Source organism: Nannobrachium achirus (genome assembly GCF_963921795.1).
Source record: "Nannobrachium achirus genome assembly, chromosome: 9".
In the NCBI taxonomy this organism is placed as follows: domain Eukaryota; kingdom Metazoa; phylum Chordata; class Actinopteri; order Myctophiformes; family Myctophidae; genus Nannobrachium; species Nannobrachium achirus.
The window spans coordinates 28,823,006-28,847,821 of record NC_137818.1 but is presented as its reverse complement, the minus strand read 5'-3'; the positions used below and the strand labels follow the sequence as shown (position 1 = coordinate 28,847,821).

Here is a 24,816-nt window from a genome sequence, read left to right as displayed (position 1 = left end):
TATTTTCATATACATTTCTTGATTAAACATCCCTCACACTTGCATATAGATAGAATAAATTCATATTTTCATATACATTTCTTGATTAAACGTCTCTCACACTAATTCAATCTACATCTGTAGATAGAATAGAACTAAGCCCGGACATTTCATAATGGGTGTTGTTAACCAAACCGCTGTGTTGTGTTGCCTTTGTATGAATGGCTATAGCCTGGTGGTGCTGCCGGTAAATGAGAGGCCGTCATCACCATGCCCCCGGGGAAGTATGGGATGCAGGAGGAGTGGGAGCAGGAGGGGGACCAAGAGATCATGATGGACTTCCTCCTGCCAACTGGTATCTTCCTCAAATTCCCAGTGTCTCGAAATGACACCATCAAAAACATCAAAAAGGTAGGTCCCATAACATCCCTGTCACTTAATACACAGCATACGTTACTGAATTTCATATCTAATTATACATTAGCATAGTGTTTTTTTGTTTACCATATTATCGTTCGAATTCAAATCAAATGTTGTAGCACAGTGTACACTTTATTCTCTCAGTAGCTAAATGTTGTTGTTACAATTATGCTTTTGGATGTTTTTATTTGGTGAAACATTAATTCATTGACTGGTGTTCTTCTTTTAATTCTACACAGGTCAAATTTTACTTAAATGTCATGTTGTAATGTAGCTGTTATAAAGAAACGCCTCTGTCCACAATATAAAATGAATGGCAGAGTCTTTGCTGAGGTATATCTGCTGCTATAGCCATTGATGCCAATTTGTATGCCAACCGTTCTGCCATTTAAGTCTGTTTGATTTAGCTGTGGTAAGTAATGATACTCTTGGAAACTGTTAAGAGATTAAATAGTCTGGAGATTGCTTTATTGACAAGGAAGGAATGATTCTGAAAGAATTGCGTGGCTTCGCTCATTTCCATAAAGGAGAGAGGTTTCTTTTATTGAATAATATTGAGTCTTAAGACGCTGGTGGTAGCAGCCAGGGGTGTCGCACCACATTCTGGGCCCTGGGTTCAAGGATTCACTGCGGGCCCCTCATGAATGTTCTTCATAGGGGGAGGGGGTTTAACCCACATAGACTGGGAACGCATTATTAGTTACGCATTATTTTGTGCTTTAACTACAGACAAATGGGAGCTATACAAGCTCACAGCGTGGCACCGAGTGTCGCGCTGCGATCTTGTAGATCTGCTATTTTTGAAAAAATCTTGAAAAATTCTGCAAGTCTTTGAATATTTCAAATCCTTCTAAGGTTTTTAGAAAAACCTATGTTTCCCGTCTCTAAATATTTAGTTCCAGGGATCCCCCAGAGGCATTAAAAAAATTACATATATTCAAAGATTTGCACATATTTTCACAACTTTTCAAAAATAGCAGATCTACAAGCTCGCAGCGTGGCACTCATGGCGCTCTGGGAGCTTGTATACCTGCTATTTTTCGATAGCTAAAGTATAAAATAATTAAGGGCCCTCCACCTTGGGCCCTGGTAACTCAGTACCACTTTTCTCCTCCTTGTGACGCCCCTGCTGGCAGCGCAGATGCACCTCCTTCCACCTCAACTCCAGAAATTGTACTTTTAATGAGGTGGAGAGCTGAGGATGGAGGTGGGATGCTCATTGCTTGCTGATAAGAGAATGAATGGATCAGAGGCAGTGATATTTAAAGACAGAGCTCAATCACCTGATTGGCTGACTACAGATTGGCAGATTCTGATTGGCTATAGTGCCCATCTTCAAACTGTGAATGAAAGGATTTTTGTGGAGATGTGTGCAATATGAATATGATAGTGTGAGAGAAGAGATCTTGCTTTTTGAACTTAAGTAGAGCTACATAACAAAAAGTGGTTATCCTTTTAGCTCAGTAAATACATCTGAGACCTTCAAGGTAAATTCATATTGAGTCGAAGAATAAGTGAAATACTTACTGGCAACTTGACAGGTGACAGGTGTTTGACAAAACGTTTCACTGTATAGCCTACTAGTACAGTATATCAACAACATACAGCCAGGGTATGGTTCTGGTGCTTGCAATTTATTGTGGACTTCATCTCTTGTCAGATGGTTTGGAGAAACGCCAGCAGCGAGCCCCTGTTCAGAGCCCTGGGTAACCCCGACGCATACGTCTTTACCTGTATCAACCAGACAGCTGAGAGGGAGGAGCTAGAGGAAGAAACCAGGCGAATATGCGACGTCCGGCCCTTCATATCTGTCCTGAGGCTGGTGGCAAGGGAGGGTGACCGAGTGGAGAAGCTCACCAACACACAGATCAGCCTCTTGATTGGAAAAGGTCAGAGTCACCCTTCAGGGACAGTGCATTTCGGAGACTACGTTAGGGATGGGACGATTTGCGATATTAACGTTTATCGTGATAAGAAACACTCACGATAATCGTATCGTGGAGATTTAATTTATTGTGATATTGTCCTCCGTCATGTACTGGGATTAATTCAATATTGTTTGCCTATCCTTCACAATCCTTAAACATTTGAATATTTACAAAACCTTACGAATATCTGACAGTCCCACATATAGGCTATGATGTCCAAATAGAAAATCTACCCCCACCCAAAGAATGCTTAATATACTTTTATTCAATGGTGAGAGTGAATGACAGGCAAGTGTTTCAAATGCCTTAAACAATAAACTGTTTCTGTCTATATCTAATAGATACAGACAAAAAGATAAAATGTTCTTTTGTTTTTACCTTTTAATTTACTAAATGTCCTCTAAGTACAACATTCAAGGATTAGGTCTGCACAAAACTATTATATGAGGATTTCTATCTCCACCTGTATCATTTGATTACACATGCAGTTCTGTCAATATGCAGCTATATCACACACACCTTTATTTATTAACTTTAATAGCAATATAGTTATTATTGTAATATAAAGCAGTCTGTTGCAAGTTCCAGTTTTTATATTAGCCAACGATTATGTTCTGGACCACCATCCAATGGCCTGAGGCTGAACTTATTTGCTGACTGCTGCTATAGCTTTTGAAACAATTACAGGACTGTGCCCTTCTAGTTTTATCATGCTTCTTCATCTCCGGGAGTTATTTGCGTCATTTTTATGTTTTAGGTCTAGGGATGGGACGATATGAAAATTTCATGTCACGATTATTGTGACCAAAGAAATTGCGATTTACGACATTAACCCGATAATCAGAATATCCCCAACATCCATTATCCTGGGACATTTACCAAAAGATAGCAGATCTACAGCTTGTAGATTGGCTATTTTATGGCAAAGAGATTTGGTAGAGAGTGAAAAAAAAGACAAGTACGTTATTTCCAGATCTGTTTAAACCAATTATAGAGGGCTTAAAAGGTACATTGAATTGAAAAAGGTGAATTGATCCCAGTACATGACGGAGAATAATTTCATGATAAATTTAAATCTCCACGATACGATTATTGTGAGTGTTTTCCGTTTATTTTTTATTTTCTTCTTTATCACGATAAAATGATAATAACGATTATCGTCCCATCCCTATCTAGGTCTGCATGACTTTGAGGCCCAGAAGAACCATGAAGTGAATGAGTTCCGGACCAATATGAGAAGATTCTGTGAAGAGAAAGCGCTGGAGAGACAGAGGTTGCCATGGGACAAATGGATGGAGTATAGTTTCCCTTGTGACTTGGAGCCATGCTGCCAGCCACTGCCAGGGAAAAAAAGCGCCAAAAAGATGTTCATCAATGTCAAGTTTGAGCACAGCGACGTGAGTACTTTATTAGTAGTACTGTAAGTCAGAGAACACGAACAACCCAAATGTCTGTTTTCTGATGGGGCGTCAACCACAATAAACAGAAAACCTTTGATAGGGAAACCTGTGGTTCTACCTTGCATAGACACACTCTGGAATATGGTTTTAGGTAAAAGTCAGTCTCTGGAAATCCCCCTCCCACACCACAAACACCGCTCTACAAACCTTCATATATACAGTATATGTATATATGTATACAGTATATACCGGTATGTGTGTGTGTGTGTGTGTGTGTGTGTGTGTGTGTGTGTGTGTGTGTGTGTGTGTGTGTGTGTGTGTGTGTGTGTATATATATATACCACTTTAAGTCAGCAGACACTCACACTCTGAGCTGTGTGCAGCTACTTGTCACTCAGGGTTACATTTATTTGTTACTGTACAAGTAAGTCAGACGAGTAAGTACAGGTCCTAAAGGAACAGTTTTAGGTCATGAGGATGTCATGTTATGGCTAAAGCTAGCACAGTGCTGTAGGCCTGCAGCACAGCGATAATTCTTTTATGACAACTTTTGTTCTGTGTTTTCTGGCATCTTGACCAGGAACATGTTGTTGTAATGTTGTACCACTGGCACTTTGGCTGAAATTAATGTCAGAAAGATTGACTGACTTTATTTGGCTGCATTGATTTGAAGTATATGATTCAACTTTTATATTTGTTTTATATTGTTTAGAATTGTTTTAAAATGTTTCAACATAAAAAAGCTGTAATCTTTGGGGAAAAATCGCAATAATCGTGATTCAAATCGCAAATCGCAGGAAAACTCAATAATCGTGATATAATCGAATCGTCACCCTATGAATCGAAATCGAATCGAATCGGGAGGTAAGTGAATCGTCACAGGCCTACTGTGTATACTGTATAGCCCCTTTTCCAGAACCCCAAAAAATAGGTTCAGGTTCTGAAAAATTCTGGTTCCGCCTTGTAGTGGAAAAGGGGCTTAAGGTGGTTGCACACTGCACTGCGTGTTTTCGTTGCGCTTTCGAAATCCGAAAGCCGTAGGCCAGGGAGAGAGAGAGGAAAGAGAGAGAGAGAGCAAGGGACTCAGTGCGACAGCTGCGGGAAAAATCAACCCTGGTCCGAAAATAAATATGAAACGGGCGGCAGTGTGCAAACGTGATTGACATAACGTGAGGTTGATTTTTTTATTCACACACTCCAAAATTCACTCCGATATTCAGCCCGAAAAACAGCAGTGTGCAAAGACCTTTAGTCATCATTTCCAGCACAATATGTGGAGTTAATTTAAGTGGGAATTCTGTTTGCTATAGGAAAGCTTTATGCTACAGCAGGATCCTCAGGAGTTCCCATTGGTTCTAAAGAAGGCTGCCCTCAAAAAGAAAGCCACTGTCTTTCGTTCAGTCCGACTGGAACCTGAGGACTACACCTTACAGATCAACGGAACCTGGCAGTTCATCTATGGGAGCCACCCTCTGTGCCAGTTCAAAGTGAGTGACCTCAACATAACAGGCTATTTGTCTGGCGACCTGTTTTTGTCTGTGTATCATCAGTGTTGACTCTGTTTGGTATTGTGTCTTGAAATGAAAGTCATTTTCTGCCAGATCAGAGTGGGGTGACTCTGTTGTTGGTGGCAGTAGACTCCGCTGTTGATTTTGAAACTCCAGCTACCTGCAGGGATGACTCATATCTGTATAGCAGCCCTGCAGCAGGGAACTGCATCCAACCACACTGTAATTACATTTTGACTGCATTAACCATACAGCAAATGAACAGCCTCCAGGAGTCAACCATGTGTTATCTGGAGACCAGGGAAACAGGGGCGTCACAAGGGGGGGGGGGGATTACTAGGGCCCAAAGTGGAGGGACCAGGAATTATTTTATACTTTAGCTATTGAAAAATAGCAGATATACAAGCCCACAGCGCGGCCCCGAGTGCTGCGCTGCGAGCTTGTAGATCTGCTATTTTTTTTAAACTTCGTGAAAATGTGTGCAAATCTTTGAATATATGTTTTTTTTATTTTTTTAAGCGAACAATTATTGTAACTAACATTTTGCTTCTGGGGGGTCCTGGAACTAATTATTTTGAGATGGGGGTCCGTGGCCAAATACATATAATTTTGGGGTCCTTCACATGAAAATGTTTGAGCACAGCTGAAATACAAAATTTCAAATTTTCACAATTTTTCAAAAATAGCAGATCTACAAGCTCACAGCACGGCACCGTGAGCTTGTATATCTGCTATTTTTCAATAGTTAAATTACCCAGGGCTCAGAATTTGGTGCGACACCCCTGCAGGGAAATATCTGAGGGTGAACTGAGTGATGGCTCAACCCACCCCCATCTCTCTCTCTTTCTCTTCACTCCACTAAATCCAGTTCCCCCCCGAAGAGATTGCAGAAATGAAACAAATATGGAAATTTACTGTGTCCTATTACAGTAAATCCAAATGTTTGCTTTGAGTTTTTTGAGGGCTTAGTTTTTTGAGGGCATTTTGAATACAGTGCCGTGTTTTTAATACATGTAACACCATATATTATGTACATTTTGAGGAGGGGTTTACAGTCTCCCTGGATCTCTGTTTTTCCTTAGTGCATTTTCTCCTGTTTGAGAAGTGGTGAAAACCCCCATCTGACCATGGTTCACCGCTCCACCATCACCAAATACCAGGAGGAGCAGGACAGCCTGTGCAGCCAGGTTTCCAAGAGTCACTCCTCAAACAGACCTCCTCCGCTGCCCCTGAAGAAGGTGAGAGGTTGGCCTCTTGAACTACAGTCGTGTTTCATTAACAGAACAAGACTCTCTCTGTCTTTTGAGAAGCTGTTGTTTCTCAACCAGGAGGTCTGTTGTGTGGACTTTGGCATTCTCCAAACTTGCTGCTGTGTAGCAGCATGTTGATAATTTACTTGGCATTTACTTGATTTCTTTTTTTACATGAGCCTATCTCTACAGTTTAGGCATTTAAGCAGACGCTTTTAATCCAAAGCGACTTACAATAAGCAGAATACATCAATATAATAAGCAAGATAATATGTCAGTACATCAACAACAATAGAATAGCAATAGCATAGGAATATCAATCTAGTATCTATCAATCTAGAAAAAATAATCTCTCAACTGCTTGGGTGATTACTGGGTTCTGTCAAAATCAAGAGTATGATTGTATTTTATCCAAAGTGTTAAAAGTAAGTCATTGCGAGACATATGATCAACGATCCCGGTGAACGTCTCACTGTTATTTAAAATATGTGAATTGTAAATCAAGTATGAGACGAGATAGTTTGGATCCTGATTGAAACAGATTTAATCAACATCATCCTCTTTCAGAATAAGTCCCTGTTAATTTTTGTTTGTTTTGAAATCAGATCATATGTTTTTTTGCCTTTCTATTTTGTCCTTTTGCCCAAAAATGTAATGATAGAAACTGTTTTGTGAGCCCAAACTGTAAACACAAATGTAGTGGAAAATATAAAAGGATTATACTGTTGGAAAACCTGACATCTGCTCTGTCTCTTTTCAACAGCAGAACACGTCATCCTTGTGGTCCATTAATGAGCCCTTCTACATTCATCTGGTCCAGGGCAGCCGAGTCAATGCGGATGAAGGAATGAAGGTTGGTGTGCAGAGAGACATGCAGAGAATCGGCAGAGGCTGAAATATCTAAAAGGGCCTTTTGGTGAAAATATTGAAAATAGCAGACCTCCAAGCTCACAACGCGCCGCGCTGCGACGCGTTGTGAGCTTGGAGGTCGGCTATTTTCAGTACTTGAAACCACACTGAATTACCGGTGGGAGGCTCTCTCCATTCCGACATGTCGCCACTCCGAAATTGACTTCTTATTGTCGGAGTGGCGACACTCCCATGGGCCTAAGGTTTAGGGTTAGGGTTAGAGAGAGATAGGGTTAGTGTCGGAATGGAGACATGTCGGAAAGGAAAGGCAATTTGGTGTACAGCACGGATTTCTACACAGAGAGGGCAATTCTTTCAACGTAAGATGCTGCATTCAAGTTCAGTAGAGTTTCAGGTATGGCACGAAAAGAGGGGCATTCGCATTTCTTTCACCATAGCGAAAACTTGAATTCATGGTCTGGACAGGGCACTTTTTACAGATGGGTATAAAAAGGGCAGGGGCTCAAGCCCCCTTTCATGCCTACTGTATGTGTGCACGCGCCTGTTGGTGTGGTTTTGTGTGGGTTTCTTACCCTTTCTGCTCAATGAAGAGTAGCATTCGCTTGTTTACCAAATTTCTCAATTTCAGTTGTAGGAACATAGAGGGGGTTTGACATGCAAACGACAGGGTCACATGTCCCTGACCACACGTTTCCCATAATTCATCAAGGCGGTTGGTTGAAACTTCAAAACAGGAAGTGGGGAGGGCCTATCTGACTTTCACGTCTCATTGTGGGGCCTAGATTCTTAGAAAAGGACAGCATTCTCACTCTGTCTCGCCTTTAATGCACTTCTGTTTTTATACGAGAGTGATGGTTGTCGTTACTAACTGTAGACAGGCACTATGGGCCTGGCCTATCTTCTGAATTCGACGAAATCCCCTCTTCCTTTGTGTTTGTTCAAGTTGTGATGCAACTGTGCACTGAAAATGTCAGTTAGAAACTTTGGGTTACACAATGATATTTACATACAACAATATACAGTATTTTCCACTTCTTTTCGCTGACCTTTCCAAAGTTCTTCCGTTTTGTTAGGACATATTTCACAAATTTGTCAGACAAGAATAATATTGAAAGCACAAATCTGAGTTAATGTGTGTCTGCGTTTGTCTTTTTGATCCAGTTTCATAACTGGCTGTGTTACTGTTTAGGTGGCTTATTAAGTGTAAGTGCTCTTCCGGCTGCTGCCTCTGAGCCCCATCATGACTCAAGGCAAATTTGTCCCGTCACATAATTTATTAGCCATGGCTGCAGTTGGCAAGGCCAAGGTCTGACAAATATCCCCGGGGAGAGTATCCGCTCATATATTTAGTAAAGCTGGATTCGTTCCAGTCTGACTTTGAACCATTGGTTATGGGCCAAGCATTATTGCTCACACTAGATTTAATTTTGAGTCTGAACAATGTGGATCTCTTGGTGTGGTTATTGGTTATTATTTTTGACAGACATACATACACTTCAGCTAAATACTTACATGATTTCCTGATAATAAACAACCAGACCTTTATTAATATTTTGAAAGATACAGGAACTGAATCACTTAGTGAAAGTCTATGGGAATCTTCCACAGAAACAACTTCCACAAATGTCACGTGTCATGCCTGGTCCATAGATGTTTCTTCTCGATTTTTACATTATTAAGATCAAATATTTCGACCCATCTTCGGTTCGGAGCTTTTGTGTCCTACTTCTTCTACCGGTGGTACGTACTACGTACACTGTCGGTTCTCGCTTAATGGATCATTCTAGGCCCATGGTGATGTCTGATTGAATCGTACAGTATTGTCACACTGCAGGCCTAAACTGTAAATGGTAATGTGTACTGTAAGCAATGCTGTATGTATGCGTATGTTGCAGCTTGTGGTCCAGGCTGGACTGTACCATGGCAGCGAGTTGCTTTGTAAGGTGGTGACAAGCTCGGAGGTGGCAGTATGCTCCGAGCCACTGTGGGACCAGAAGCTGGAGTTTGACATCAACGTGGCTGACCTGCCACGCATGAGCCGTCTGTGCTTTGCCCTCTACGCCGTCATTGAGAAGGCCAAGAAGCCCAGAGGCACTAAAAAGAAGAATAAGAAAGCTGTAAGTCCCCATGCACTTAAGCATTACTTCACACTTTGTCACATGACGGTGTTGCGCTGGCTGAATATAACAGATTCTTTTTTTCAGGCAACACCGATTTGCTTAAGACCATGTGGTTTTCAAACTGTGCATGTTTGTGTGTGCGTGCACGGGCACGTGTGTGTGTGCGTGCATGTGTGCGTGCACGTGTGTGTGTGTTAGTGTGTTTGAGCGTGTCTGTGTGTGTGCGCGCGCGCAAGAGAGTGAGCAAGCAAGCGAGGGTGTTTTTCACTGGTGGGCGTGAATCTATTAGCAATCACAAACAGACATGCTTCCTCTCTGGTCTGTAGTATGTGTAGTGTGTTGTGTAGGTGGGTGTTTTGCTGCAGTGTCTGGGTTGACAGTGGGTTGTGCAAGTGTGTACTGTTCAGTGGTAACACTGCGGTTAACGTCTCATCCGCTTCTAGTCTTTTATCTTGTCAACGCTCCAAGGAAGGAAGGAAGGAAGGGATCCGAGTGCGTTTCATGGAATTCTAAATTCATTCGTTTCCATATGTAGATATATGCTGTGACTCCACCGCTTTACACACAACTCGCAATTCAGTCTGTTCTGAGTGAAGTTTAGAAGTTAAGATAAAAAAAGCTTCCATGTGAAAAACGAAAAAAAGGAGAAACACTTCCGTCACTCACATTGAACAGATGGTGTGATGATGAACTCCCTGACCTGTAAGGTGCAGTCCTCACTCAGGCTCCAGTCAGACTGAACGAAAGACAGTGGCATTCTTTTTGTGCTTCTTTAGAACCACTGGGGAACGTTTTAATTTCCTGTTGTTGCATACAGCTGTCCTATAGCGGTGTGTGTGTGTGTGTGTGTGTGTGTGTGTGTGTGTGTGTGTGTGTGTGTGTGTGTGTGTGTGTGTGTGTGTGTGTGTGTGTGTGTGTGTGTGTGTGTGTGCGCGCGCACACACGTGCACGCCTGTGTGTGTATATGGAGCATATACTGTACTGTATGCTTGTGTCATAATAATAACCCATCAATAGTGTACATAAAGCTTCTGTTAGCTAAGCCCAAAGCTTTGCTCGACATTACACTGCCTGACACACAATACACTCTGAGGCACAGTCAACAACAACAGCAACTTCCCCTTTTATCATGAAGGCAGATTCAGTTTTGTTTTTGAGGCAGAGCAGCTGTTGTGGGAGAGGCAATTGTCCAGGTGTGTTTTTGGCGGGCATTGTTAGAGAACACTTCTGCTTTCTTCGATACTTCTCTCTTCTGTTGCCCGGTGGAGAAGTACCCTCGGCCAGACACCAGGAAGGCTGATGAAAGTTGATCTATTTTGGCAATTGCTGCTTGTTTGTTTCACATCTTTTAACAGCTCTGTTTTCATCTGTTGTCGTTTCAGTTTAAGCTCAATTTACACTCCATCGCATGACGGTGTAGCTTGTCAAAAAATAACTGAACAAGTAACAACACATTGTTAGCTTGAAAATGTGTTCTTGTCAGCAATGCGATGCGTCGCATAACTGAGTATAAATTAGGGTGTATTTCTCACAGGTTTTGTGACATTTCTGTTCACCAAATTTGTGTCCTTTCATTTCACCTTTTGAATAATTCAATTCAAAGTAAACCTGTAAGACATTTTATTTTATTTTAAAATTAATTAAAATACAAATTACAATTGATGCATTATCAACATCTGACTTTAATTTTAGTCCTTGATTGTGCTGTTTAAATCTAAATGAAAATAAAAAAAAGTGTATTATGTTTATGGGTTTTCGAACAGACATAATATAATTATTCTCAACCAAAGCAGAAATGTTTTTTGAAGTCACCGTGGCGTGCATTCGGTTGGTTGTGTCTAAGACATTTTATATTCTCTTATTCATTTCAAAACGTGTGGGTTTATTCTTAAGAGCCCTCTGGAATGTTCCAGAGTGCGGTTAAAAACACATACTGATTTTCTGTAGATGTTAATTCATGACTTGTTTTTTACGTAGATTTTTCTTGCATGTTTTATTTCCCTTTTGTTGAGTAGAATGATTTATTTTCCAGGTTATATTTCCAGCTATATTTATATGACTCTGTATACAACAACAGTTGATTATAAAGAATCAATGTATTATTAAATCGTGTTGATCTATTGATAATGTGTATTAAAAAGAAACAAATCGAATAACCGCTAAGAATATAACTGATGCAGCCCTGTTGATGATCACAGCCTATCCTGTTGTTGCTCTGTATCCAGGAGAATATTATCTTAAAGGAAAATGTACCCATGTACATAGTTGGCAGGATTTTTTTGCTTCTCCAAAACACAATCATAAGAGATTGTACAACTATATTAAATGTTTCAAAATGTAGATTTACAAAAGAAATATGAAATATAAGTCGCTCTACCCAGGATTTCTGTCTCATTCTCATTTCTCACGTTTTCTCTTCTCCCCCACCCCACTACCACCAGGACTGTCCCATTGCCTGGGTGAACACCATGGTGTTTGACTACAAGGACCAGCTGAAGACTGGAGAGTTCCTCCTGTCCACATGGCCATCTGTCCCCGGTACTCAGAGCATACTCAGTCAAATGTACTCAACTTGATCAAAACCACAGTTCACAATGCGCCCACACTACCTGGCAACACTGTGTAGAGAGACACAGACACAGAGTCACTGCGAACCTTACACATCCACACATCTACGCATGTACTGTACAGTAAAAAACCCTATACTTAAGTTGACTGGAGGCCCCCTCCTGGTTCGCTCTACTCTGAATATCTACAAGCTCACAACGTGTTGCGTTGCGAATGCGATGTGTTGTGAACTTGTAGATCTGCTATTTTCACCTCAGCTTTGCCTCATAAAATAGGGACGCTATAGGGATGTAATAATTAATCTAATTATCGATACAAATATGTGACGATTCAAATCAGTCAATTGAAAAATGAATTGCTCCTTTTAAGTACAGAATCTAGTTTTGAGTTTGCTTGTTCACTTACTCTAAGTCTTTTTTTTTTTTTGCATGCATGCAACACTGTTGTACTACAGAGTGTAAATTAGGCTTTAGCTGTTAGGTTGTGAATCTGAACCATTCTTTAATTTGATTATATCAATAAAATACAGTATTAAATAAAACAACAACTAGAAATCATGAGACACTTTTTGCGTGATCCTGGTATCATGAAATCTATTTGCGAGTTGAGTGAATTACTTCCCTAGACACTATGATTCAAGTGGCTAAGATGAGATGACAACCTGTAAAAGGCAACATTTTAAAGGTTTTTATTGTTCTAGCAGAACATTTATTGCAATGATCTGTGTCACATTTTGTATTCCAGATGACAAAAGTGAATTGTTGAACCCAATGGGAACAGTAGAGAAGAACCCCAATGTTGACAGTGCAGCTGGACTCCTCATTCGCTTTAGCAGCATCCGGCCTCACCCTCTCTATTACCCTCCACTTGACAAGGTACAGAACACCTATTATGTAAATGTTCGCAATCAAACTTCTGCCATTCGTTTCTGGTAATATAACTAAAATAAAGGTATTTTTATGTTGGAGACTGTCTTTTAACTCAAATGGACAATACAAAAAAATCTATTTTCAGATACCGGTAAGTCATATGGAGAGGAATGGTGATATCGTTGTCTCCACTAAAGAAGAAGTAAGGGGAAATATGTATTATATATATTATAATAATGATATACATAATATCTGATTTCTTCTGTCCACAAAGTATTCTACACCACAGTGCGCTCATTTCTGGACACATTCTTTGGTTTCATCACTCTCCATAGCAAACAAAGCTCAAAGAGATAATGGATAACAAAAACCACACAGAGATTTTTGAGGATGAGAAGGACCTTCTGTGGAAGCTCCGTGGCGATATCCAAGAACGCTACCCGGAGAATCTGTCCAAACTGCTCCTCATCACCAAGTGGAATAAACAAGAGGATGTAGCGCAGGTATGTAAGAGGTGAAACCACTTAATGAGAATGATTAATGACACTGATTACATAAGGGATAAGGGATAAGTAGTCTGGAAATATGCAGAAGTAAGCCATTTACCATGAGAGGGAGTGGGTTGTTGGCTGATTTACCACTGTTTTAAACAACCCACTTTTACCATATAAATGAAAGAAAACACAGTTGTAACTTGCAAGGATCTTTAGTTACAATCATGAATTGTTTCAGTGGGCGGGGTCCATGAGCCAACTCAAGGTTGTTGACTGATTCACCACTGTTTTAAGCCAATCAGAATCCAGTATTTGAACATTTGACCACAAAAAGTGGTAGAAAGTGGAATTGATAATTTCTCTGTCCGGAGAATGACTTGATTTTGCACAATTACAGTAGTAGAACATTGTTAAGTTTGAAAAAAGAAAAAAATTCTATACATTTACTGGTGTTGCAGACCCACTGACATAAGGTTCTGACATTTGTGTGATTAAGGGTCATTTTCAGTCCACAGGCATCACATTTTGTCCTGGGAAATACATCTGAATCAATCAAATTACGGAAACCTTGTTTTCTAGTTGCTTATCAGGTTCTGTCTATCTTCTTTAGTGCTGTGCATGAGCATTTACTTCCATACAATATATGTTTCTGCAGAAAATACGTAATATACATATTTTGATGATAATATTGATATTGTGACGATAATATAAATGATTTTTATTTTTTCCTAAAAAGCGAAAATAGCTGCTAGCACACAAACTCACAACAGCTTGACCTGCTTTTTTCGCTATTTTCTGACAATTTATGAAAATGACTAAATGTGGTCTCCTATCATGACATATGAGAGATATAATGGTTTTTCTCTTCAGATGGTGAGTTTACTGAGGAACTGGCCTGAACTCCCCGCCCTCCATGCATTAGAGCTCTTAGACTACAGTTTTCCCGACCCGGCAGTCCGTTCTTTCACTATTAGATGCCTCAGGGAGCTCAGGTACATACAATGCTGCCACTCTTTCTAATAGCTTTTATAGCCTTTGTTATTTTTGAAATATACACCATTATACCAATATCCAGTGGTTCTCAAAGAGGGGTTTCCAGGGCTTCCCCAGCAAAATGAGAAACAGTTATCTACTTGAACTTTAAACCTATTTTATTTGGCTTTTAGAAAATCTACAGGGGCATAGCTACTTATTGGGAGCTTGGAATATCGACTATTTTCTTTTTCTTTTTAAAGATATTTTTGGTGCTTTTATGCCTTTATTTGGTAGTACAGTGGGAAATGACAGGAAACAGGAGGAGAGACGGGGAGTGACACAAGTTCGGGAATCAAAATCAAACATGTTTGGGGTCATATTAACATCTACTCAGGCTTTTGTTTTTAATTTGCTAAACCCATTCTAAATTCAATCTAAGTTACAATGGGTTGACAAACCCATTGTAACTTAGATTCCTCACATATAAGGAAGGCAGTATGAGTCACCAGAACCAAGGACGGGTGTTTTCGATGAATCTATCATGGTTAAAATGGAGTTTGAAGTTACAATGGGTTTGTAAAATGAATATCAAATATCTAAATACTGACTTAGATATTAAAAACTGTCCAGGGTACTCACTAAAGCCTGAGTAGACGTTAAAAAGACCCCAAACATGTTTGAAAGTGAAATATCCCTTTACCCACTCGGCCATCGCTGCCCTAGATCGACTATATTCAAAAGATTTTGAAAGATTATAATACTTTGAATTATTGAATCATTTGAAAACATCTTCTCTGGTGGTACCTACCTGGCACAAAAACCTTTCAGTAGGGGGTCCACAGCCAAATACATGGGGACCCTTCCTCAACAAGAAAATGTTTGAGAACCACTGCTACAGTCAACATAGTTGAGTAGTATACTTAGGCTACTATACCTGTACTTACTACTACTTACTACTTACCTACTATACAGCTAAAATACAAACACCTCCAGCTGCAGTCCCTCTGCACAAAATCACACACATAAACACAAAATCACAGGAACTCACATCCACACACTCTGTCACATGGAACAGATGTCACACAGAATTCTGTCACATACACATATACAGCAACATCTTTTTTTCCTTTGTTTCCAGTGATGATGACCTTCTGCAGTATTTACTGCAGCTTGTCCAGGTTTTGAAATATGAGTCTTACTTAGACTGTGACCTCACCACTTTCCTACTAGAGAGAGCCTTGTCCAATAAGATGATAGGACACTTCCTCTTTTGGCATCTCAGGTCTGATTTTCTGTATTCTTATGATGTTGTTTTTTGTGTACTGTATACAGTGTGATCTAACATTTAAACATTTTCAATATTGAAATATGTCATTAATATACCTTAGAGGAGTTGTGTGGAAGTAGAAAAAAAGTTCCCCCCCTTCTGTGTTGCCTAGAACTGGAGGATTGATTTTGGGGTAAAGTACAATGTGTGATGTCATCATGTTGTACTTTACAATACAAACCCCAAAATCAATCCTCCAGTTCTAGGCAACACAGAAGGGGGGAACTTTTTTTCTATTTCCACACAACTCCTCTAAGGTATATTAATGAATATTGAAAATGGGTGGTCTTCCCCTTTAAACAATGACAGTATACTTTTCTTTGCATGTTCTGTTTTGACTGTGCTTGAGAAAACGTCATTTCTTTGACACTTGAACTCAGGTCAAGGGTCGGCCAATAGAAGATATTACAGTAGGTTGTGACATCTCCGGTTGTGAGTGGAAAATGTGACTGAAGCATTGATCTTTGTTGTAGGTCAGAGATGCACGTATCATCAGTGAGTTTGCGTTTTGGCCTGATTCTGGAGGCCTACTTGAGGGGAAACATCTGCCACATCAAGAGCTTAACCAAGCAGGTAAGCACCAAAACATTTACGTACTGTACAACAAGCAGTTCAGTTCATTTCAGTAGCACAACCACTCCCAAGGTAGCCTGACACTCAGCCTGAATTGACATTTCGTTTCACTCCATTATTCAGTCTGAAATTGCTTCCAACTGCAGCAGTTTCTGGGATGGGCGTTGCCAAAGAGGCAGTCTTCTGCGATTGGTTCACCGTCTGACCAACACAACAGTAGCAAAGCAGATGACGTAGTGTTGTTATGTGGCTGGCTAGTGGCTGTTGCTTGCTAGTGCTACTTCTTGCTAACCAAAGAAACAGGCAGAATAGGAGCGCTACGAACGCGTGTATCAAAACAACATCATGTTTCCAGCAGTGGAAGCTTGTGATTGGCTGGTAGGGAGCGCTCCGTTGTGTTCGCCTGGCCCGCGCAGAGGTGCCGAGAGCTCACTCGTGTATATAGGTTATAGGTAATATAATAGGCCTACATGCGATGTTTCATAACATATAACACAAGAAATAATCATAACACATTATAAACATTCTATATTTATAAAGTATTGTACTTAATAATTGGGACTTACAAGAACCATTATCATAGTTATAATAGACCTACATTTGCAGTAGTTTAGGCATTTTGGTTTGATAAGGTTGTGGGCAGAACAATTTGTCCTTGTTATTTGACTATTTTTACTTTAATTATAATTAAAGACACTTCAAAGTGAATTAGTGATTATAATAAATAGCTTATGTCATGATTGCTATTATAGCTAGATCAGATTGTGTTTATAATATAACACTGGCGCGTCACCGTCATCTCCACCGAAAACAAGCGCTCCGCCCTTGTTCCATTGTTGGAACCGGAATGATCTTTTGATACACGCGCTACGAACTAGTAATCAAACACAACATAACATGTCTGCTACTGATGTTTCATAGCGAGATCGATGCGATTGCATATTACCGCGACGGGCGATGCAATGTTTGTGTTTGGGAATGTGCGGCCCGGTCCGGCGGCGGTGCTGGTTTACTTGGAAACGCACATGAGTTCTTGGAAAACCCCACCCACGCTGTTCACACGACGCTGACTCACGACGCTGATTTGCCGGATGGATTTCCAAACGAGGAAAACCTCTTCAATGAGAGCAACACCAGACCCCTGAATCGCCAAAACAAATTTTTAAAGGGGTGTGGCTAGCGATTCAGGGTCTGAACCAGGCAACTCCCAAGGGTCTATACCTAGAGATTAGACAAGACACCTTAATGTTTTGCTCCCCGCAGACTAGGAATATAGGGTTCAAGTTTAATATCTCTTTTTCATGACCATTCTGAGGCCAAATCTCACCGCTTTGTTCTGTGACAGTGTTGTGTCACTTGTGTGAGTGGTTATCATTTGTGTTTCCACAGAGAGGCCTGTCTTGTGTGGCCTGCATGGTATGTGGGTCCACACTCTGTTGGTCACTGTGACCATGTCTTTGTGTAATAAGGCTGAGAGTGCTCCTGGCACAAGCATTTCATTGTATCTGTACCTGTATGGATATGTGTGACAATAAAACTGAACCTGAACCTGAGGGAGTGTTAGAGGAGGAGAGAGGGAGAGAGCCTATTTCACCCACGCTATTACCCAGCCAATGCTGGGTACTAAAACCTGAACACATTTATCGATTGTCAGCTAAATAACCCAAGGCCTAGGCCAGGCAAGCTTTGTACTGCTTCTTGTTTTGCCATAAAAATGAATGAGGCTATAGTCCTTCTCACAGCTGCCCCTGGTTCGATTCTGACCCAAGGCGCTTTACTGCATGTTATCCCCCCACTCTCTCCAAGGTCTCTCTCAAATTATCTACATATTTACGACTGGTGTTCTATGAATAGTTTTGGATTTGAAATTGTATCGGTGAAATTGCCTGGCAGTAGTAAATAGTCAGACATGGATTTGAAGCAGAGAGTGCTCTCCCACCACAGGGCCTAAAACCAATAATTAAATACCTGCGTCATTAAGCTCTCCCACTAGTTTGGTTTGGCTATGCTGAGCATGGTTATGAAAGTGTGCCAACTGGGCATGGTTTAAAGCATTCTGAGAAATGGAAATGAAATTGAAATGGTTAACCATTCTCAGAACCGTTCTATGGTGTGGTGGAATTATTCCATTCAGTTCAGTTCAGTTCAGTTCAGTTCAGTCTAGTTTAGTTTAGTTTAGTTTAGTTTAGAAATTAGTTTAAAATTTAGTTTGGTATAGAAATGTGTTCAATAGTTCAATTCTTGTCTAGGGAGATCATGTTTTAATTAGTTGAAGTGAGTTTAGATCAATTGCACATGACAAAAAGCAAACTGGGTGATAAAAACTAAACCACAGTGAAAATGTGTGTGTACCAGCTCAGTGGCCTGGTTTGAGTGTCCACCCTGAGACTAGGAGATCAGGGTTCAAACCCCGGTCGGGTCATACCAAAGACTCTAAAAAATTGGACCCAGTGCCTCCCTGCTTGGCACTCAGCATCAAGGGTTGGATTGGGGGTAAGTCCCTGCGACATACTAGCGTCATGTCCAGGGGGTGTACTTGTACATCAAGCTGCCTCACGCTACAGAAACAGGAGATAGAGTCATATGGGCCTCATGGCTCGGCAAGGCTTACTTACTTTACTTACAGTGAAAATGTGATAATGAAATGATGATATAAATTGTACCAGGTGTGTGAAATGTGCAATGTGATTTATTCTAACTTGTTCGATTCAACACAGAGCGAAGCCTTGATCAAAATGAAGGCCCTGAGTGACTTTGTCAAGTCAGGCTCCTGCAAAACGACCACAGAGGACTTGAAGCTGATCATCAAACAGGAGGCCTACCTAGAGGCCCTATCCGACCTGCTGTCCCCTCTCAATCCCAGTGTCATCCTCTCTGAGATCTGGTATGTGCTGGAGCAACACGCGCACGCACGCACGCACGCACGCACGCACACACACACACACACACACACACACACACACACAATTCTAATGAGATGAATACGGTGACGTTTTTGTAATGAGTGTTTGCTGTTGCAGTGTGGACAGGTGCAGGTTCATGGATTCTAAGATGAAGCCACTGTGGTTGATGTACAAGAAAAAGGTGACCCAGGGAGAGACAGTGGGAATAATCTTCAAGAATGGGGATGGTGAGAGACAGGACGAGACGGACACTTGTTTTAAATTATGCATAACAGCCACTTTATCTCCTTTTATCTCATTATTGCTAATCTCCGGCACTGTTGGCCCGATCGCAGCGAAACTGCACACACACTCCCTGGATGCCAGAGCAGAGCCTCAACAAAATGCCTCAAATCATGAACACTGCTTGCGATTGCCGTGAAACTTAGCACGCAAGTTGCCACTAGGCTAAATAAGAAATCGGCTTATAGTGGTGATATAGTCCGATCAGTGTGAAACTTTGCACAAACACTCCCAAGAGGCCAAGGAAAAACCTTGGCTTTGGCCACAGCCTTTTATAGTGCCACCAGGAGGAGGCAGATTTTTGCTAAACACATTTCTTTATATTATTCCTAGTTCCTACAGATTTTGTCCAAATGTCACACAAATCGGAACACTTTATTTCTATTCTTCTATTCTTATTTCTGTATATTTTGATTTATGGTAGGGAAAATACAGAATAGCATAGTTTCCATCAACAAATCAACACAGAATATTACTGTACTGTATGTCAATATAACCCATTGAAAATGAGACCAGATTGGGCCTTTAATGTGTAGAATGATGTTATTTTTCTAAACCTTAACACTCATTAGTTATTATACTGCATCTCCCTCCAGATCTTCGACAAGACATGCTGACCCTTCAGATGATCCGGTTGATGGAGAACCTCTGGAAGAAGGAGGGCCTGGATCTCAGGTACAGTAAACATATGCCGCTGTTAGCCATAAGGCCCTATTTAGTTCTATTTGTACACTCAAACTGGGTGGCCTTGAAATAAAACGATTTGAGAACCACTGTCAGGAGCAGCGTTACTTTCTACCTGTGGGACCTCATGAAGTGACAGGTCTCCTGTCATGTGGTCAGGGGTGTCGCACCAAATTCGGGGCCCTGGGTACAAGGATTCATTGCGGGCCCCCCATGAATGTTCTTCATAGGGGAGGGGGTTAACCCATTTAGACTGGGAATGCATTATTACGCATTATGTTGTGCTTTAACAAAAATAGCAGATTATACAAGCTCACAGCGACTGCGAGGTGGTGGATGTTTTTATGTGAGTGGTGCTCAAACCTTTTCATGTGAAGGACCCCCAAAATGATATGTATTTGGCCACGGAGCCCCATCTCAAAATATTTAGTTCCAGGGACCCCCCACATGCAAAATCTTAGTCACAAATGTTCGCTTAAAAAATACATATATTCAGAGAATTGCACAAATTTTCACGACTTTTCAAAAGTAGCAGATCTACAAGCTCGCAGCGCCGCGCTGTGAGCTTGTATATCTGCTATTTTTCGATAGCTAAAGTATAAAATTATTAAGGCCCCTCCACCTTGGGTCCTAGTAACTCAGTCCCAGTTTTCCCCCCTTGTGATGCCCCTGGTCATGTGGTCATTCCAATGTGTCTCTCTCTCTCCACTTGCAGGATGATCCCCTACGGCTGCCTGTCCACTGGAAACAAGGCGGGCCTCATCGAGGTGGTGAAAAACTCTGACACCATCGCCAACATCCAACGCAACAAGAGCACCAGCGCTGCCACCGCTGCCTTCAACAAGGACGCTCTGCTCAACTGGCTCAAATCCAAGAATCCCGAGTGAGTAAGAACTCACCATGTCGTTTAAGCTTCGGCGACGTGACCTTAACTATACCCTTAGTATTGATCTTTCTGGTAGCTATGGGGAACTTTTGTCTTTGTGTTGTTGGATCTTTGTAGATATACTTCAAAATAGATACAGAATTTTGTCAACAACATTCAAGCAAAATAAGACTGGATAAGAAACGATAAGCTTGTTGGGGATAGGTCGCAGTTTACTATCAGAACCGTCACAGCTTGTCCATATACGTCCGTCCGTACGGACGGGTACCGCCTGACACTGTGGTTCCCCTGACACATCAATGTCACGTGATGTCACAGTGATGTGTCAGGGGAACCACAGTGTCAGGCGTGGTCTTTGGGTTTGCCGCTCTGACATCACGCTTTGACATCACTGTGATGTCATGGGAACCACGCTAACAGAATCCCTTTTATGTCCATATATGGAGATCCCTGATGTCATCGATATTAAGCCCATATCTAACAGGACTTCATATGGGAATACCCATATATTCATATTAAGCAAAATAGCTGATCAACTACCTCACTACATCGTGAATGCATTGTGAGCTTAATTATAAATCATCCATTTCCTATTCACATTTCTTTTGAAAGGACGGCTTACGAGAATTTGGGAAAGACGTCTTGGTAAAATATACAAATGCACTAACATATTTCACGTATTGTCTACGATGTATTTGTTGGCAGGGACAAACTTGATGACGCCATAGAGGAGTTCACACTGTCCTGTGCTGGCTACTGTGTAGCTACTTACGTCTTGGGCATTGGAGATCGTCACAATGACAATATTATGATCAGGGAAACTGGACAGGTAAGATTTTTAACTGATATATTTGTAAGACACTGTTAAGTCAATGAGTGTACATACTGTTTATTGTACAACTAGCAGGCTGCTTTCACACATATATTTTGTACCACAAGGGGGCGACTTTACATAAATAACTTCTAAAACAATGCTTATGACAGAGGAGAATGTTACTCTAGAAATACTTACAAGAGAGAATGACTTACAAAAGCTAAAAACTGGAAATCCAAATGTCAGTTTCAAGACTATGATTTTTTTAATTGAGCAATAGAAGCTGATTACTACTGGTATTTACTACTTCTCTTCTCTTTTGTCTCTTTTCATCAGTTATTCCACATCGACTTTGGGCACTTCCTGGGGAACTTCAAGAGGAAAATGGGGATTAACAGGGAACGTGTGCCTTTCATTTTGACATATGACTTTGTCCATGTCATCCAACAAGGAAGGACCAACAACAGTGAGAAGTTTGAGAGGTACAGCAAGATTACTGTCATCATTTTTGAAATGCCATGTTGCTGTCTTTAATGGATGCTGTGTCTGAAAAGGATTTTGTATTTTTTTATGCTTGATGTCAGGTTCAGGGAATGCTGCGAGAAGGCTTATAAGATCCTGTGTCGCAATGGGACCCTGTTTGTCAATCTCTTCGCTATGATGAAGGCAGCAGGACTGCCTGAGCTCTCCTCCTTCAAGGATATCCAATATTTAAAGGTATGAAATGAAACCTAATGATGGAGTTGATGAAGATGAGGATTATGATGGTAGTGGTTGTGATGATGATGATGATGATGATGATGATGATGATGATGATGATGATGATTACAGTACATTTTAACAATGTTTTCTTTTCAAAAGGATTCTTTAGCTTTGGGAAAATCAGAGGAAGAGGCACTGAAGAATTTCAAAGTTAAATTCAACGAAGCGCTGCGGGAGAGCTGGAAGACGAAGGTGAACTGGATGATGCATTCCTTGGCCAAAGAGATATAGTCAACGATGGTGTCATAAAGATGAAGAACACTGAATGAAAGACACTTTAAGAGAGCATGCAAAATCATGGCTTTTAATCTCTGGAGCCAAATAGGCGAGAAGATGCACTGAAATATTTATCGTTAATGCTATTCAAAGAAGGTTAACAAATGTTTACATCTGAGTGATCTGACTGGTCAGTTCTGATAAACTTACTATCAACTGCAGGTACCTAAAGATAATAATATGTCTGTGGATTCTCAAGTTTGATCATACAAAGATGTTCAAGGCCATGATGAAACGAAACGGCAGCACTCATTGATCATTCTTTACAAAGCGAAATGCCTTTATAGTGGTGACATTGCAGCAAGGATAGGAAAGAAACGTAGCAAACTGATGTGTTGGAACTCCTATCTGAAAAACCACCGGCTTATGTAAACGGCTGAAAGAGGGAATGGATGGAAGGATATGATGTCTAATACACTGTAAGTAAGGGTCCTCCTCCAGCCTTTCATATGGTTTACGATACATCAACTGGTGGTTCTATATATGTTTGCAGTGCCGTCTTTTAAACATCGCAATATCTTGTTTAGTTTTCCATTTTAATTTAAGGTATTCACTGGTGATTTTAAAGTGTTTGTACAGAGCATTGAACATAATCCATTCAATGCATTGAACATTTTGAAGGTACTTAATGAAAATGCTTTACTTATTTTAATATATGATACTGCCTTGAATTATGTTGCCTTTGGAGGTGCCTGAAACATGTTGGACCAATGTGACTTTATTAATAGACAAGAATGACATTTTTTATGAATCCTATACTAGATTAATCAGTAGCTAAATCTCAAAGAAAATTGTATAATGCCCTAGTCAAGGAGTTCATACTCTTTGTTATAATTATGACGTGATTCATAGTGAGACCAAAACATCTTTCTGCATTTACAGTACCTAGTCCCTTATATTTGCAAATGTAGAATCATCACGAATTCCTAGTTCATCAGCATTACAACAGCTAATTGTATGAAGTACAAGGGTCAGCATAATAGTTTCTGTGATTCTAAAATTATGAGCGGGAGTGTCAGGAGAATGAAGTTGCCTCAGGTATCAGGTGCGCCGTACATAGAAATCAGGAACTGGACCATGACATGTAATACCATAGTTTAATATAATAGGCCTAGATTGGGATATAAAATGGCAAGCCATAGTATAGGGACCTCGATGTTGCTCCTTGTTTTTGTTTTTTGTATATTGTTTTTATGAACTTTGGCCCATTTTAACTGAGCCTAAAAATGTAAATCTGGATCAGGTGCACTCTTTGAGATGATGAGATTGTGTGTGTGTGTGTCCCCGTCCGTCCGTCCGTCCGTCCGCGCGTGTGTGTGTGTGTGCGTGTGTTCGTTTCTCATATTTAAGTTATGCACTGTAATATTGTATCATTTTGCAGGATTTATTTTTCTATATGCAAACTACTGTCCATCTTATGTACGGTTTAAGAGTGGCAATCATCTCTATGCTTTGGCATATTTAAGCCTATGGTTGTTCTTTTTATGGTACTGTCACAGTAAAATATGTATACTGTGGTAATTATGGGTCCATTTGGTTACATTTGTACACTCTCAGAGTTACTAATTGATTAATGAACACAGACAGGAGTTTATAGAATTAGTAGTTTAGGAATGTTTAGGGCTATTGTTGCATTTTGTGGGATATCTAACTAAAGAGCTGTCATTTAATTTGGTACAGTACAATAACCATTAAAATGAAGATTGAGAGGCATACGGCAGTGTTTCATACTGGTACTAGAATTCTATTCACCATGACACATGCACTCACAGTACTTTTGTCTTACTCAGTCGGGTCCGGGAGATTCTTGCAATCTGACTTTGGGTTCAGAATCACTGGTTGAGAAACATTGCTGAACACAGTACCAAACACTGCAAGTTACAGGCTTTGTGAAATATAATGTAAATGCCTTTTTTATTTTATTGTTT

At 40.6% G+C, this 24,816-nt stretch overlaps 1 protein-coding gene across 1 annotated transcript; it reads left to right on the top strand.

The window, feature by feature from the left end:
* Positions 1–249: 249 nt before the first annotated feature.
* On the top strand, positions 250–24,616 carry pik3cd (phosphatidylinositol-4,5-bisphosphate 3-kinase, catalytic subunit delta; the record flags this gene model as incomplete). The annotated part of the gene is made up of 22 exons (XM_080733137.1): positions 250–390; positions 2,060–2,288; positions 3,504–3,724; positions 5,038–5,214; positions 6,318–6,473; positions 7,249–7,338; positions 9,251–9,472; positions 11,917–12,013; positions 12,788–12,936; positions 13,079–13,114; positions 13,248–13,415; positions 14,277–14,398; positions 15,520–15,663; positions 16,182–16,281; positions 18,999–19,165; positions 19,302–19,411; positions 20,063–20,141; positions 20,866–21,033; positions 21,742–21,865; positions 22,187–22,332; positions 22,435–22,567; positions 22,712–24,616. The coding sequence occupies 22 exons, from the start codon at positions 250–252 to the stop codon at positions 22,841–22,843; spliced, it is 3,111 nt and encodes a 1,036-aa protein (XP_080589263.1). The 3' UTR covers positions 22,844–24,616.
* Positions 24,617–24,816: the final 200 nt, after the last annotated feature.